We start from the raw sequence: 16,672 nt of genomic DNA, 5'->3' as shown, positions 1-16,672 counted from the left end.
GGTTAAATACGATATGTTTCATATGCAAAACATCCCCCGATATAATCCACTCCCATTGAGGGCTCTATCCACGGGCACCATCTAGCCGAAGCTAAGGCATCTGGCTTGAGGGCTGTTGCCAGAGTTCTGAAGCCCTAAGAAGATGCGTTAGCTACTCCTCAGAACGTATGGGGAGCTAGCAGCTCAGGCATCAGTTATGTGATCCCTGTGTTGTCAGTGGCCTCTACTCAAAAGGCACGTCACAACCCAACCAGCTCGTTTTGACTACCGCATTGGCTTTTAAGTGTGTATTTGAGTCTATGCAGCTAGTGTGCTCAGATAAATTGTAACATTTTGTGCAGTACATGCTAAGTACGGTGATGGTGTCCTTCCCCTGTTGGTCCAAACTACTGAAAAATTTTCAGAATGAAGGTCAAGCCCAGAAGGGGGCAAAAATTAAGCCGATAGGTAATGTAAAGCAAAGGAAACCAGAACCTAGGTGATAGTCAGGTCAATGTCAAAGGCTGCTATCATGAGAAAGCACTTAAGAGAAAGGACAGTTGGAGATAAGAGACTGTAGCACAAGAAAGGAAGGTGGTGCCTCAATAGCTTGGGGCCATGCACACACTAACAGAAGAGTCTTAAGTCTACTGAGGGGAACATGCAAGAAGGGGAAAGGGGCTGGGGAGGGGCAGGTATATTGAGTCATAGCTAGAAAAGCAACAGGATAGGGAGAAGAGTGAATAATGAGATAATGGTGACAAGAAAATTTCTCATTCTCAGCTACTGAATACACACAGAAAGAGTTAATTGTTTATAATGCACAAACAATTCTGCTTTTAGGTTCACACACTATTCAGTTAGTGAGTGAGTGAATAAAACCAATTATTTGTTCTGCTTACTGTAGCTTCAGTAGATTTTCCTGTTGGAGACAAAGGTTTTTGTGGAACACAGAGACGCCATTTTTCATCATCCTAATGCATTGAGAATTACAGATTCAATAAATGTTGATCAGAGAGCTAACAAAATCATTTTTTCACATCCTTTTTGAGTTCATTGTTTTCACACTGATATGAACACAAATTTTACAGGAAGATTAGCACTAATTGTTAACAGTGTATTTGAAATCACAATCCTACTTTCTCTGGTGAGTGCACAATATTTATGTTCACTTAGTATTTTGCTTTCCAGAACTAGAAGCTACCTCCCATGAACATGTGTTAATACCTGCCATGTCTGTCTATATTTGCAGTGAGTTGTGTTTTTACTCATCCTGAAATTTTCAGAAAATGTTAAGCTGCTCAGTCAAGTGCAACTTCTATATCTACTGGTTCCTCAAGAATTTACAATATGAAGAGTATATTACATTCCATGCGCAATCCATATATTTTAAATATACTTCAAATGCCTCACAAGTGAAACACTGACTTAGAACACTATTAAGATTAAACTGCCTTAGAATAAAAGACGTTCCACACCAACCAGTTATTATCATACTATTGAGCGAATACGTAATTATTTTGTATAGGCATGCACTTTAATACTTCAAATACCGAAATAAAGACAGGGACTGGAGCTTGTATGCTCATTATTAAAGTGTTATATTAAATGTATTTGCATTTGCGAATATGAACACTCATTAGCTATATAAGGGAGTGATGACAATGAAAATTTGTGCCAACTGAGACTTGAACCCAGTTTCCCTGCTTTACACAAGTGGTCACCTCAACCATTGTGGCAATCTGTGCATGACTCACGGTCAGATACAACCCTCCATATGCATTCATACTAGGCAGCAACTTTCAATTACAATGTCCTCCCCTGTACAGGATTACCTGATGTGTATACGAGTACAAGTTGTTATGCACAAACGTTGATTATGGAAGTTTGGGTCCAGCATGGAAGTTTGGGTCCAGCCACGAGTCGTGCATGGACAGCCACCGTAGTTAAGGCAACCACTCACGTAAAGAGGGAAATTAGGGTTAAAGTCCCGATCCGGCACAAATTTTCACTGTTGTCTCCCCAGATGGTTGTTTGTATTTGCAACAGCGAACACATTTCATGTATTTCATAACAGCTGAAGTCACTGTAGTGCCTGTTCCTTCAGACATGTGTGCATGCCCAAAGGAACACTGCATTGTTATTCGTAACACCACAGGCACTGCCATATCATATTTTAGTCTTGCACAGTATAAAAGAAAAGGCGTTTTGAACAATTAAAAATAGAACTGTTGCTAACTTTATCTTATGAAGAAGCTTTCAGTTTACAGGATCAATTGAAAACAACAACATTCTGAGTGAGTGTTTTTAAAGTGGACTCAATTCCTCTATAGCATTTCTTTATCTTATGCAGATACTTTTTTTCACTAGAAGAAAAACCCGAATAAGATAGCAGCAGCACTATGAGGGGAAAACTAAGAAGAAGCAAAGTGCAATCAATCTTTTAATGCTATCTGCTGATTTCTGTAGACATGACTGACACAATGAAAGATCCTCAGACTGTCAAACCCCTTGAGAGAAATGAAATCTCCAGGGAAACTATCCTTACTGCTGACCAGAAACATACTTTTCCTTAGACAGAATGAAGTATATCTTGAATAACTGCATAATGTACTTATCCACATCAGTTTGGAATGAATAACCTATTAAAAACTTCACACATTAGAAAAATTCGAGATATATTACAAGCTCTTTGAGACATTTTCTCATATTGCTAATGAGAGAAGGTGATTAAGGGTTATGTACTGGGTAATACCTGGAATAATTTTTAGCACAGTTAATAAAAGTTATTATTAATGTAACAGCACTATATGTGAAGCACAATTTGAAATGATTAATGATGGCCTGAAACTGTGTTACCTTTGTTCCATGAAGTCGCATGGCCTGAATAGCTAAGTGGTGCAACTTCTCTCTGTACAGTTGGGCAGCACGTGAATTGTATTTCTGTTGTGCATCTGTTGAAGTACAATTATGCTGGCGAAAAAATGTCATCTGAAAAAACAATTTTTTAAATATCACAGCTGAATGGGAACCTGATTCAGTATACACAAAGTAGTTAAGAAAGAGGATGAATGTCTATTTACTAAATGACTAAACAGGAACATCTGGGGCTCCAGATTGTGCAGTGCTTGTTACACATCACATTAAGACAAGAATGGGGGGAAGAAAGAGACTGGAGCGACAACTGGGAGAAAAGATAGGCTAGAAAGATCTATCAATAGTTTCAATGATACTGGATATAAAAAAATAATAAGGAAGAAGAATGAGACAAAACAGAGGATGAAGAAGATAGGAAGTTAACATACTGGCGTTTACTAAGACCTAGTGAACATCTCGATCTGTTATATACTACACTGCCAAATTATGCCTCCAAAAGATGGAAGTAATGATGATGTAAATTATGAATTTATTATCTGAAGTTTGAAGTAAGTAGACAGGAAGTGCCCTCCATAGTGGCTAGTGCTGAAGGTACAAAAATGTTTTTTCACTCCCCTATGTTTGATAAGCATATTACTTAATTATCTCTTTGTATGCATTAATATGATACTGGAAAGTCCTGGGTGGAACACAAGCACAGCAAGAAGCAAAAGTAACCTATCTGCACACAGCTGAGACACTTAATAGTCGACAGGCACACAAACCAGATTAAAAATGTCAAGCGCCTCTGGAGCTAGAGGTAATTTAAGAATGAGCATGCATGCGCATACAAGTTCTCTCTCTCTCTCTCTCTCTCACTCACTCTCTTTTGAATTAGTGAGTTCCAAAGTACATTGATCAAAACAGCAAGTTTGCTGCTAAGAGAGAAATGTGATTTTAGTGCAGGTCAAAACATAAGTTTCAATTATATGCTTGTTCTTTTCTTACCTGTTTCACTTTTGGAATAATACTTTTTAGTATATTTGGTGGTTATTATAAAGGAAGTTTACTTGTTCACTGAATTTTTGATAGTTATAATCTAAGTATGACTTGTTTACATACCGAACTACTTATGCTTTGCACCAAACTGTTAACATCCGCATGTATTTTACATATATATTTTGCTGTATACCTTTTTCTCGTTACGCATCTGAAGATTTGACATCTCTTTGTTGCATTAGAAAATATCTCTTACTGTTTTGATTTCTGTTAGGTGAGGCTTCGGTACTACATTTTGTTTATGTGCGAACATCTGACGTTACAAAGTCTTTCAAAGTGGAACAAACATAATTCAATTAAGAACATTCTTTTAGTTTAGATTTTTTTTCTTTGCTACTGATATTTTATTTGACAGTCAGTGATAACTGTGGGACTCACAGTAGAAAAGTAAGTAGTGGTGGTGGTGGTGGTGGTGGTGGTGGTGGTGGGGGACACCACATGATGATAAAATAATACACAATGCAGAAAAAAATTAAAAGCAAAGTAGTATGTGATAAAACATGAAACTGGGGAAGATAGGCACAAGTTGATTAACGTACAAGTCAAAGATGGTGGTAGAATAATAGAAAATTCCCAGGGATTGGTAAATGTTGTGAATTACTACTACTTTGATAATGTGGAGAAATTGCAACAAAATCTTTCTAAAACATATGTAGCCCCCACAATGAATTACACAGCAAAATGGTGTTTCTTACAACAAAACCTGAAGTCATGAAGGAAATAAGAAGCCAGCAGGAAATTATGAGGTTCCAGTCTCTGTCCTGAAGATGTGCACACACACAATATAAGTGCCACAAACAAACATAGTAAATGAGTCTTCAGTTCACTTACTTTTCAAGGGTACCTAACAGCATACACTAGTAATGCTGTTACTACGCAGAAAACAAAGAAAACTACAGGCCTGTTTTACTATTGCCAATGTTCTCAGAAAGGATCTAAAAAATTACAAAAGATAAGACTAATGAGTAACATGTATAAATACAAGGGCTGTTCAAAAAGTATCTGACTTTTATTTATAAAATCAATCTTTATTCAGATACAGCTGTTTGACACTCACTCAGTTTGTGTTCTGCCTTATGGGGGAAGCCTGTCAGAGAGCTCCACCGCATGAGCATCTAGGGAAGTGATTCCAGTGGTGGTTTCCCATTGCATTTCACAGATGATAATGAAATGATAATGAGGACAACACAACACCCTGTCCCTGAGCAGAGAAAATCTCCGACCCAGCCGGGAATCGAACCCGGGCCCCTTGGCGTGACAGACTGCCGCGCTGACCACTCAGCTATCATGACAGACTGTTTGACATTAGTCACCTTCAAAACAGTGCCCTTCAGCTTCTACACGCCTTTGCCAACACTGCTCCCACTACTGGAAGCATCGCTGGAAAGCCTTTTTTGGTATGGTGTACAGTTGCTCTGTCAAATTTTGCACCGCGTTCTGAAATATTGCCCTTTCAGAGTCCTTTTCCGTTCCGGGAAAAGCCAGAAGTCACTCAGTGCCAGTTCAGCGGAACAGAGGGGCTGGCCAAAAAACTCTGAATTAATTGAGAATGATGAGTGGGAGTGTTATCGTGGAAAAAGTGCTGTCTGCCAGCTGCCTCCTAGTCCAACCATCTGCATCTCACTGCTTGACGAAGGCGATGAAGAACCTTTCGGTAGTACACCTTAAGGCCCCCACACACGCTACTGCATGCTTGACAATCACGCTTGCACAAGCGTGCTTGTGCAAGCTTGCTTGACCGTGTGTAGGGTAAATTAGTGCAGGCATCAGGCTTGCACAAGCAGCTTGATGCTTGACCAAATTTCGATTATGCTTGCTTGTACAAGCCTCCAAGCATGTCCAAGCTTGCTCCCGTGTGCCTGGAGTAGGGAGGCTTGAACAAGCACACATCTGTCATTCGAACACAGACTATGGAGAGGTCTCGTTTATTTAGATTTTGTGTCGTTTCCTTCTTCGTTCTGATGTCAGACCGGGAGGTGTTGGAGGAATTTATTAGGTGCTACGAAAGACACCCATGTTTATGGAATATTAAAAGTAAAGAATATCACGATAAAATGAAAAGACGCGGCATATGAGCTGCTTCTCACCAAGTACAAAGAAATAGAACCACCAGCAACTAAAGATACTGTTATTAAGAAAATTAATACATTACGAACAAACTATAGACAAGGAAAAAGGAAATGTGACAGACTTACAAATCAATGGCTGCAGCAGACGAAGTTGACAGACCTGTTCTGTGGTACTTTGATCTTTTCAGCTTTTTAAATGAACATGAGACACCAAGATGCTCTTCGAGCAATTTACAAGGAATACAGGTAAGTGAGATAGATTGGTAGTGGTATTTAATTACAGTAGCATTGTTACAATTAAGATATATGCCTATGCTTTTATTTGCTTATACTATACTGCAATACACATTGTTTTACTGCTAATGCACAAAATTATGTTGCCAAGGAACTTGTCCTTCATTCACAAAGTAGTTCATAAATTCCTCTCTCACATGTTTAGCATCAATTGGAATGTTTCCTGCAGTAGACCTTTGCAATGATAGCATATTAGAATCCTCTGTTGTTAAGCCATAAGACGTCATGAGGGAAAAAGATTAAAATACGTTTCCTCATTCATCCTGAGGTAATTATGCCAATCACGAGGATATATCTTCAATTCACTCCGTAAATTTGTATGAGAATACGATTTTCGTTTTTTAAGCCACTCTTTACTCCACATATCGTGTTTCCTCTTTTGTTTTTTCTGTAAAACAAGCAAAAAGTCTACAACAGCAAGCGCATCGTCGTCTGTGCTCGCAAGCACGCTTGCACAAGCGTGATTGTCAAGCATGCAGTAGCGTGTGTGGGGGCCTTTACTGACATTAGTTCCTTCTGGGCATACTCGTGATGGATCAAGCCGCTAGAGTAAAAAAATGACGACCAGCATCACCTTCACATTGCTGCAGACCTGCCTCACTTTTTTGGGTCTCAGGGATGCGGGAACTATATTTCTGGGTTGTAGCTGTAACCTATGAATCACACCAGTGATCACTGTGATATGAAACGTAGTACTAATGTTCACAGTATTCAGCATGTCCTGATCGATATCTGAATCGAGTCGTTTCTGCTCAGTTGTTAGCAACTTTGGCACAAATTTTGCTGAGATCCTCCTGAGGTCCAAACGTTCAATTAAAGTGGAATGAATGGATACAGTACTAATTTTAACCTCATCTGCCAAGTTTTCTGATCATTATTTGTCTATCCTGCATCACAAGATGGCCTTATGTGATCAAGAACAACCACATTTGTGGCATTGAGGGCCTACCTGAACATGATTCATTCTTTGATGATGAGTGGTCATCTTTGAAGCAGTTGTACCACTCTTATTTCTGTGGTACGCTTTGCTTCATCCCCAAACCCTTGTCAAACCTTGCACATTGTTTCAACTTGAGAAGTGCCAAGTTTAAAACAAAATGTGATGCAATAACGCTGTTCCACTTTTACTGTCATTTTGCCCATAACACAAAATATGATGAATACCATGTGCGTGTGTTCACTTGTCAACAGCTGGCCGATGCGTTCCACATAAAAAGATATCAGGCATGCAGCCTAGACACGTCTATAAACACAGAGACATAGAGTGTGCATGCCCTGACACTATCGTTGGTTTCAACAATAAAATATAAGGTCAGATTCTTTTTGAACAGTGCACTTTGGTTTCTAAAGAGGCAGAAGTACAATATCAGCTACTGCAGGGTTCACAAAAGCGGTTCCTTAAGCTCTTGACATGGACGACAGTATTGCAGGCATATTCTTAGCTGTGTAAAGGTTTTTGACGTTTGTTGAACATAAAATACTACTAAACAAGCTATAAGCACTAGGTGTAACACGAATAGTAGATAAGCGATTCCAGTATAACCTGGAAAACAGGGTGCAAAAGGTAAAGGTAATTCAATGTCTGCTGATGATAAATTTTTAGGAAAACACTTGTTGGACAAACACATCACCATAGGTGTTGCCTCAGGGCAGTATATTACATCAAATTCTGTTCTTAGTATATATTAACGGCGTCTCTGACAGTCAGAAAGACAAGGAGGAAAAGTTCTCTTTGCTCATTACAGCAATGTCATAGTCACTGATAAAACAAAAGAACTCCTATTAGAGAAAGCAAATGAAATCATAAAGGATGTTTACAACAGTTCAGCGAAAGAGGGAAAACAACTCAGTCCCACTGAGCACAGATGATAACTCTATAGATTACGAAACAAACACAGAGTTTTTAGGGAGCAAACAATGTCAATTAACAATGAATGAACATACGAAGATGTCATCATCAGAATGTTATGCTCTTAGTGTTACTATCAGTTCATAACAGCCAATGTCTTGTGGTGAGATACTATTCCTACATCTACACAGCTTTTGGCTGTGGGTTTCTTAAGGGCACAAAACATGGAGAAAATTTTCCAACTGCAGAAAATGGCAGTGTTGTGGCGTAACAAGACAGCTACGCCACACTGAAGTAGCCGAAAGGCACGCGTAATCTCACTTAGGCTAGAGAAAGGTCTGAAACAGGATACGTAATAAATGGTAACAAGAAAAGTACGTAGCTGCTATAATACTTAACTTTTAATCCATTATTTGTGTACAGCATTCCTTGATGATACAAGTGAGACTCTATCTTAAAATGGTTAATGGCGCCTTGCTAGGTCGTAGCCATTGACTTAGCTGAAGGCTATTCTAACTGTCTCTCGGCAAATGAGAGAAAGGCTTCGTCAGTGTAGTCACTAGCAAAGTCGTCGTACAACTGGGGCGAGTGCTAGTCCGTATCTCGAGACCTGCCTTGTGGTGGCGCTCGGTCTGCGATCACACAGTGGCGACACGCGGGTCCGACATGTACTAAATGGACCGCGGCCGATTTAAACTACCACCTAGCAAGTGTGGTGTCTGGCAGTGACACCACAGGCAGTACAAATAATAACTAGAAACAGTAGTAGGGCTACTTGTACAGAAATATTTTTTTTTAAAAAAAACGGAGTATCCTTACCACAAGTGAGTTCATCTATACCAATCTGTTGTGCTTATAATAGAAAACATTACTAAGTATTTCACTAATACACTGTTCACAAGAATTAGGGGAACACATGTGATAACTTGACCTTAATGCATTGGTTGAGATCTTTGCTTTCAAAGTAAGCAACAATTACAGTCAGATGACCCTCAGAAAGAAGTGAATATCAGTGTCCCAGTGTTTTCTAGTGAAGTACAGTACATTGATGGCAGTTGTCATTTGTGGACGTTGTATTCAATAAAGCACATGCAATGCATCATCTTAACGTAATACAAGTTACAAGGGCAGTCCGTTTGACCCTAAAGGTTAGGCCTTCAGACGTGTTAGTGCAGATGTCAATGCCTCTCCATGTGTCATCTGTAGGTGGTGAACACGCTATAGGGAGCCAAGTCAGTACACAAGGTGAGTTGGGCAAGATCACAGACACATTATAACCCCACGTGAAGACCGATATCTAGGCATCTCTGCATTGTATTGTCGTACGGATAATTCAGAGCACTGCAAGACTAACTCAGAAGGGGCACTGCAGCCGCTGTTCCAATTGGAATGCAATGTTACAAGAAAGGATCATGACCTGGACTTCCTCCTTGAATACACCTCCTGAAATAATAAGACCTTGCAGCTCACCTTCAGTTCTGCCATTCCACGTCAACCAGCAACTTAATCACTGGCAAAAGTGTCCAGATATACTCTGATGCAAGATGATGGGCATGCCCATGTTGCAGAGACCCATGGAGGTCAGTGCCTGCCGAATGTTGTAAGTAATTGACAGATTTCCACAGTTCTGTGATGATGTGATGGTGGTGGTGGTTAGTGTTTAACGTCCCGTCGACAACGAGGTCATTAGAGACGGAGCTCATGCTCGGGTTAGGGAAGGATTGGGAAGGAAATCGGCCGTGCCCTTTCAAAGGAACCATCCCGGCATTTGCCTGAAGCGATTTAGGGAAATCACAGAAAACCTAAATCAGGATGGCTGGAGACGGGATTGAACCGTCGTCCTCCCGAATGCGAGTCCAGTGTGCTAACCACTGCGCCACTGTGATGATGTGAGGAGGCTGCAGTGTTGACAGCCATAAACACCCTGTCATTGTCCATGGTCGCCTTACCACTAGACAGTACATCAAACAGATCCTGCTGGACCATGTGGCGGCTGCTGCATACGACAGTGGCCCAGAATTCCTTCTAATGCCAGGGCCCATGAGGTTAGCGTCAGCAGGGATGTCTCGTGAAGCCTGGACATTGAGGAGTGAGTCCTGACATAAACCCCATCCTGTATATGTGGGACATGCTTGACATACGTGTTTGTGGTTGTCCTGTTCAACCAGAGATTCTCCAAGAACCTCATGGGCTCTCTGAAGAATGGGAACGGATACCACAGGGTGACCTCTGCAGACTTATAAGGGGCAAGCCACATAAGTGTCAGGACAGTGATAAACGCTCACCAAGAGCATATGCATTACTGGAGCTCAAAGTCCAGTGGAAAGCTCCCAGGATGATGGGATGAATGGCTGTTTCCACTCTGTTTTCGACACCTGTTAGACATGTCAGTTCTTTTTACGCAAACAATCAAGGATGTAATGATGTTTTGTTGTGGACTCAATTTGAGAGAGATAAAGGTTTAATTTAGTAACATACCAAGTACTCAATTGATGCTCAGTAGAGTATGGCAGGTACCCAAAGTCACATTCCTCGAATTCTTTTAAGCAGTGTATTTCTACACATAATTATGGAACAAGAGTCAATATGAACTTTCATTTACCAAGGAAATAAAAACAAAAATCTCAAAACATCATTTTCAATCAAGGAATAAAATCTTACAATGAACTGGCCAAGGTGATGAGAAAGATTATTATAATGAATCTGTTTACAAATGCTGTTAAAATATATATGTAATTCATACTCAAGAAGTAAACAATACTTGGAGGTGATTCTTAAACTTCTCCCGGTGTATTTCTTGCTCGAACAGTCCACAGGTGTACTGCCGGTCCATAGTGTCCAACAGGCACAATAATTCAGCGATCAGACATGTCGCCATCATCAGGCGCGCTGACGAACTGAGCTCCTGAGGGCAGGTGGCCGTCCTAAATCCCCTTCCCCCATCTCTCCGCAGTCTGCGCCCGCATGTCGGCGGTCGCTGAGAGTCTGGCGTCGGCGTCTGTGGTGGCTTTGGTGTAACTGCCTAGCCGCCCGTTCGTTTTCTTTGCTGAGCCTCTTTTTAATTAGACTCAGTGCTGGTCCCCATGCCTTGCTGAGGTTACAGCCACAATCTCTGTTGATGAGTCCGTCCCTGGTACGAATTTCGATAGCCTCTCTAATGACGCTGTCCCAGGATTTAGATGTCTGTGCCCAGACCCTGGTATTTTGGTAGCCCATTTCGTGATTTTCGGACAAACAGTGCTCTGTGACTGCCAACTTGTTGGGGTACAAAAGTCGAGTGTGCCTCTGATGTTCTCAGCAACAATCTTCGATGGTGCGCACTGTCTGTCCAATGTAAGTCTTCCCACACTCACAGGGAATCTGGTATATGCCAGCCTTCCGCAAACCGAGATCGTCTTTGACACTTCCCAATAATGTTCGTGTTTTATTGGGCGGGCAAAAGACAGATCCTACTCGGTGCTTCCTCAATATTCGTCCTATTTTCCCCAATAGTGCGCCAGAACACGGTATATAGGCGGTGGCTATCTCTTCCTACGTGACTTCGTCCATCTCCACACGCTGTACTGTAGAGGTGGGGCGGAGAGCGCGTCTGATCTGCCATTCCGAGAACCTGTTTTTTCGAAATACAGTTTTGAGGTGTTCCTGCTCATGGGGCAGACTCTCTGTGTCCGAGATGGTGATCGCCCTGTGCACCAGTGTTTTTAGTACCCCATTCCTCTGCAAAGTGTGGTGGCAGCTATTTGCATGCAAATGCAGGTCAGCGTGCGTTTTATTCCTGTATACCCCATGGCCCAAAGTGCCATCCGCTCTTCTTTTGACCATGACGTCCAGGAATGGTAAACTTCCTTCTGCTTCGGTCTCCATAGTGAATTTGATGTTTGGATGTATGGAGTTAAGGTGTGTAAGGAAGTCTAGGAGCTTGTCCCTTCCATGGGGCCATATCACGAATGTGTCATCAACATAACGTAGAAAACAAGCAAGTTTCTATTTGGATGACGCCAAAGCTTCCTCCTCGAAATACTCCATATAGAAATTCGCGACCACAGACGAAAGTGGGCTCCCCACTGCGACTCCTGTTTGCTCACAGTATTCTCCATTAAACAGAAAATACGTGGAGGTCAGAATGTGCCTGAAAAGGTCGGTCGTCTTCTCGTCAAATTCCTGTGCAATGAGCTCAACTGACTCTCAAAGAGGCACCCTGGTGAATAATGAGACAATGTCAAAACTCACCAGGATATCCAAGTCTTTCAGCTTGAAGTTCTCGAGACGTTTTACGAAATCCATAGATTTCCGAACGTGATGAGGGCATTTACCCACGTAATGGCTAAGTAGTTCTGCCAGGTATATGGCCAGCAAATATGTAGGTGCCCTAATGTTGCTGACAATTGGGCATAATGGCACCCCTTCTTTGTGGACTTAATGGACTCCCTGAAGTCTTTTCTGAAGGTATTTGTCAGGAGTGTAGCCTTATACGGAAGTGAAACATGACTGACAAGAAGTTTGGGTAGTAAGAGAATAGAAGCTTTTGAAATGTGCGACTAGCAATGAATGTCCAAAGTTAGACGGGTAGATCAAATAATTAATGAAGAGGTGCCTGAATCGAATTGAGAGAAAAGAAATTTATGGCACTACTTGACTAAAAGATGGGATTTGTTCGTACGACACATCCTGAAGCAATAAAGAAATTGTCAGTTTGGTAATGAATGGTAATGTGGGCAGTAAAAATTTCAGAGTAAGACTGAGGCTTGAATATAGTAAGTAGGTCACATACAGATGTAGGTTGTCTTAGACAAGCAGAGAAGAAGAGGCTTGTACAGAATGGACTATCAAGGAGAGTTACAGTCTTCTGACTGAAGACCAGAATAGCAACAAGACCAATACAATTAATGTGCTAAACAGTTCTCTTACTGCTGTACCACAACACTGAATCGAAAAACATACAAGCTAACAGCAATGATGGTAGAAAATACCTCGAGCACCATAACCGTAGCGGCATAATTTGATCCCTGACAGCTGGCAACATTGCAAATGGTTGCAAGTGAGAACAATAGCCATCTATGGAGCTCTGGCAACACTGAGGTGTTGCCTTAGAGACATTTACAAAATCGTGTAACGTGACTGGTTGCAGTGCACATGAAGAACTGCTGTGCCCAGCCCACTGCAATGTCAGGGACCTCCATAAAGTGATACGATTATAGAGACACTTTGCACAAAGTTATACACACTTAACTGGAGGATTATTGTTAGACAATGCTAACTGAGGGCAACTAGAGTAACTGATATCCAGCGTTGTAGGGTTTGTAACAGTAAAGGTCAGTTTCTTTTTAGGCCGATCAACCTTGTGATTTAGATGCAAAAGCAATAGACAGTGATGGTCACATATTAACAATGAAATATGCTGACCAATTACGTTCAGATCATAACAACAGCTCAATCATGGATTTTACAGAAAAATTACAGGATTAACACTGTGAAGAGATTTATAAAGCAGGCAGTACAGCTGGAAAATTTAACTCTTGCTTAAGCATATTTTGCATTTTTTTGTTGTCTTGCTTTCCCATTAAACAATAGAAGATAAAATTAAACAGAAGCTGGGTCCATTGAAGAGTAACACCTTGGATTAAAGACTGGAGATTTATTCTAATGTGTTTCCCCTTGCTCTTGTTCATTCTTAATTTTAATACCTGTCAATAACATTCACACAAGTGCTGCACAGTAGTATATCTTTCACACATGTATATTGAATTATTAACTGAAGCGAACAAGTGTAACTGATCTTTAGAGAAACAGGTATATTTTAAATTATTCTGAGACTTTTACCAACACAGAACTCCACTCCGGACAATGATCAGTTTGATACTTCTTTCCTGAAAACTGCTATACCATGTAAATTTTAAATCTATGGCAAATTCATTCAAATACAAGTAACAAATATATTAAGGAGTGAATGTTGTACGAACTAAGTGTAAATATATCACACAGTTTTAGGTATGGCAATGATATTTGACAATAGATTTAGAAATTATTACCATTCTCCTGACCTCCAAACATCATAGACTGATACGTAATTTTAAGTGCAAAGGCAACTATTTCATTTTAGTTCACTGCCAACCCAGTGGACTTCATTCAGAAGTCAGACTTCCAGCTGTACTTCTACAGCAATCTACACCAGGGCCTATTAGTGAAAAATAAATTTTTGGCTAATATAACAATAGTTTAACATGAGTATAAACCCCTACACGTCTCTCATAGTGATCTTACCCGTGATGGTAAGATTAGACTTACTAGAGCATGCACAGAGGCACTTGATCAATCTCTCTTCTTACACTCCATATGAGTATCCTCTACCATGTGCTTCATAGTGGTTGCAGAGTATGGATGTAGATGAAGAAATGTCATTGCTGTACACTCTTTAGGGGATGTATGTAGTAACAGTGCCCAACAATTTAATAACACTGGCATATATGCTTGTTTCTTAATACATTTTATTCTACACTCCTCCAAATGAAAGCAAATTACATTCTACATGCACACAAAATAATGCCTTACAACAGTATACGAGCTTAAAATAATGTATTTTCTGGACGTAGTAAGTTCTTTGGTACCTAGAAACTTTCGAAGTAGCATATATAAAGGCCATAACTGAAGTAGCAATAAGCATTGGAAAGTTAGAAATCACAGTGTCTAATTTGTCTCATGCCTACATAGCCCAACAACTTTCACACATGGTCTGACACTCCAGCAAGCGTCTCTAAATTTTCGTTAATCACATTTGAAAGGTATATTAGTGGCTCTCACTACAAAGAAGAGGGACGTACGATACATTTTGTGATTGAGATGTCTAACAAACTAAGAGATACTATCGGCTATGAGCTTTAGGATCTTGAATACATACAGCATTTGCATTTCCTCCTAACTGCATCTGTCGTAACTGAAGCCATGTCCAATTCGTATCCAACTGTGTCGATCGAACAAATGTCAAATGAACGCCAAGGCTTCTATGAACTGCTGAACAATCAATGCATATGAAGACGCCGTATGTAACACTTGCCCACGTTGGATTCTTCGCATCACAATCGAAGCAAGACTGTGCAAGAAAACAAAATCAACAATGTTAACTTTGGTAAATAGTGCTTTAGGTCTAACTTGGTGACTTAACATATAGCACCAACAATCGGGAGGAGTTTAAGTAAGACTTCTAATATAATAAATAATTGAATTAAATTCAAAGCAAACGCTCGAACAGAAACAGATGCGAATAAAAAATACAGAGCACTTTTTGTTACTTCACATACTGCACCTTGTTTGTTGGTATTGAGCGTAATCTTTTAAAAACCAGCTGGATGTCATTTTTACTTGGGCACTGATCTGACATTGTACCGTGTGTTACCGAATTTTAGAAAATTCCAGTTCCTTTACACAGTGTAAAAAGTGAAGTGAGCTGTACGTACGTAACAGATACATTTAATGTCAGACGTCAGCATACCCACAATGCACTTGTCACTTAGTTCAGGCGCGTACCGTATAGATGGCATGCGCTCCAACAGAAACATAGGAGTGTCTAAATTTCGGGAGTTCGTCTGACATTGTGCTGACGGCTGAAATCGGAAAGCGATCACGTGACGTCCCATCTCACTACTTTTGAGATGCCACGTTGGGTCCGTTGTATTTGGGTTGTTTCCGTATTATAACTTGCGATTTGTGAAAGCATCCCGTTTTAAACGGCACAATGAAAATTTGTCACAAACACGTCACTCTAGATACGATTTGATATACAATGTTATACAGCTATGAAGGTCCTAAGGAGATTTTAACATAGTGTTATAATTTCAGACTATGTACAGTCGCTGTGGTCCTGTTGTTGTAGAGCAGAAGGTAGCAGCTTCGTGTAATAAGGAGTGTGTTCTGCGATATTCGGTGTTGAGCGTGCTCTTCTCTCGGTAGTGAGTTTATTCCATTTCGTGTCGATCAAGAATCGAAAATTTGAAATTGGTGCGAGTGGAGTAACCAGCAGTGACATTTCATTCTTTCTCGTCACACGTATTTGACCTTTTTTTTACCGAGTACGTTGGGATTTGCGAAGGTGTGATTAGACAGCAACGTAAGAGCACAGCCTGCGAATGAAGCGAGTAGCAATCTCATTTACTGTCTCGCTTATCACTAGTACTTCGCTGTTTATTCGAAATATGTCAGGATTTTCGAGGATCTGTTTGGATAGGAACCTAACAGCACAGCTTACATTACTGCGAATGAGAGGATCAACAATCATATTTACTGTCGCGCATATCACAAATATTCAGCTGCGATCGAATCCTCAATAAAGCTTTCGTAAATTTGTCGGTCAACGCAAGTATCGCGCCACACAGAAGGCGAGGAACGTCACGTGACCGATTTCAGGTGAACAGAGGGATGTCACGTGACCGCTTTTTCGATTTCAGCCGAATGCTAGACGCACTACCGAATTTTAATTACTCTTGAAATATAGCACCACAGAACACACGTCACACCAGGGGAGAGCAAATGCGGGCGCTCGTGTGCGCTCGCATTGCTGGCCCCTGGGCGCTAT

At 40.7% G+C, this 16,672-nt stretch overlaps 1 protein-coding gene across 4 annotated transcripts in view; it reads right to left on the bottom strand.

Annotated features, from left to right (window-relative positions):
• The window catches only part of LOC124622046 (ADP-ribosylation factor GTPase-activating protein 2), an 84,145-nt gene extending 68,539 nt beyond the window's left edge, over window positions 1-15,606 (bottom strand). Inside the window, exons 1-4 of one of the 4 annotated variants that reach the window (XM_047147605.1) lie at window positions 15,407-15,606; window positions 15,002-15,193; window positions 2,839-2,970; window positions 882-953 (exon numbers count right to left, since the gene is read on the bottom strand). In XM_047147605.1, coding sequence (XP_047003561.1) covers window positions 882-953; window positions 2,839-2,970; window positions 15,002-15,193; window positions 15,407-15,481 — 471 coding nt within the window. In that variant the 5' untranslated portion in view covers window positions 15,482-15,606. The remainder of the gene's footprint in view (window positions 1-881; window positions 954-2,838; window positions 2,971-15,001; window positions 15,194-15,406) is intronic. The other 3 variants (XM_047147606.1, XM_047147607.1, XM_047147608.1) reach the window with 3 other exon arrangements.
• Between the last annotated feature and the right edge of the window lie 1,066 nt (window positions 15,607-16,672).

This window comes from Schistocerca americana, chromosome 7 (genome assembly GCF_021461395.2).
Source record: "Schistocerca americana isolate TAMUIC-IGC-003095 chromosome 7, iqSchAmer2.1, whole genome shotgun sequence".
NCBI classification, from domain to species: domain Eukaryota; kingdom Metazoa; phylum Arthropoda; class Insecta; order Orthoptera; family Acrididae; genus Schistocerca; species Schistocerca americana.
This window is presented reverse-complemented; position numbering and strand designations above follow the sequence as displayed.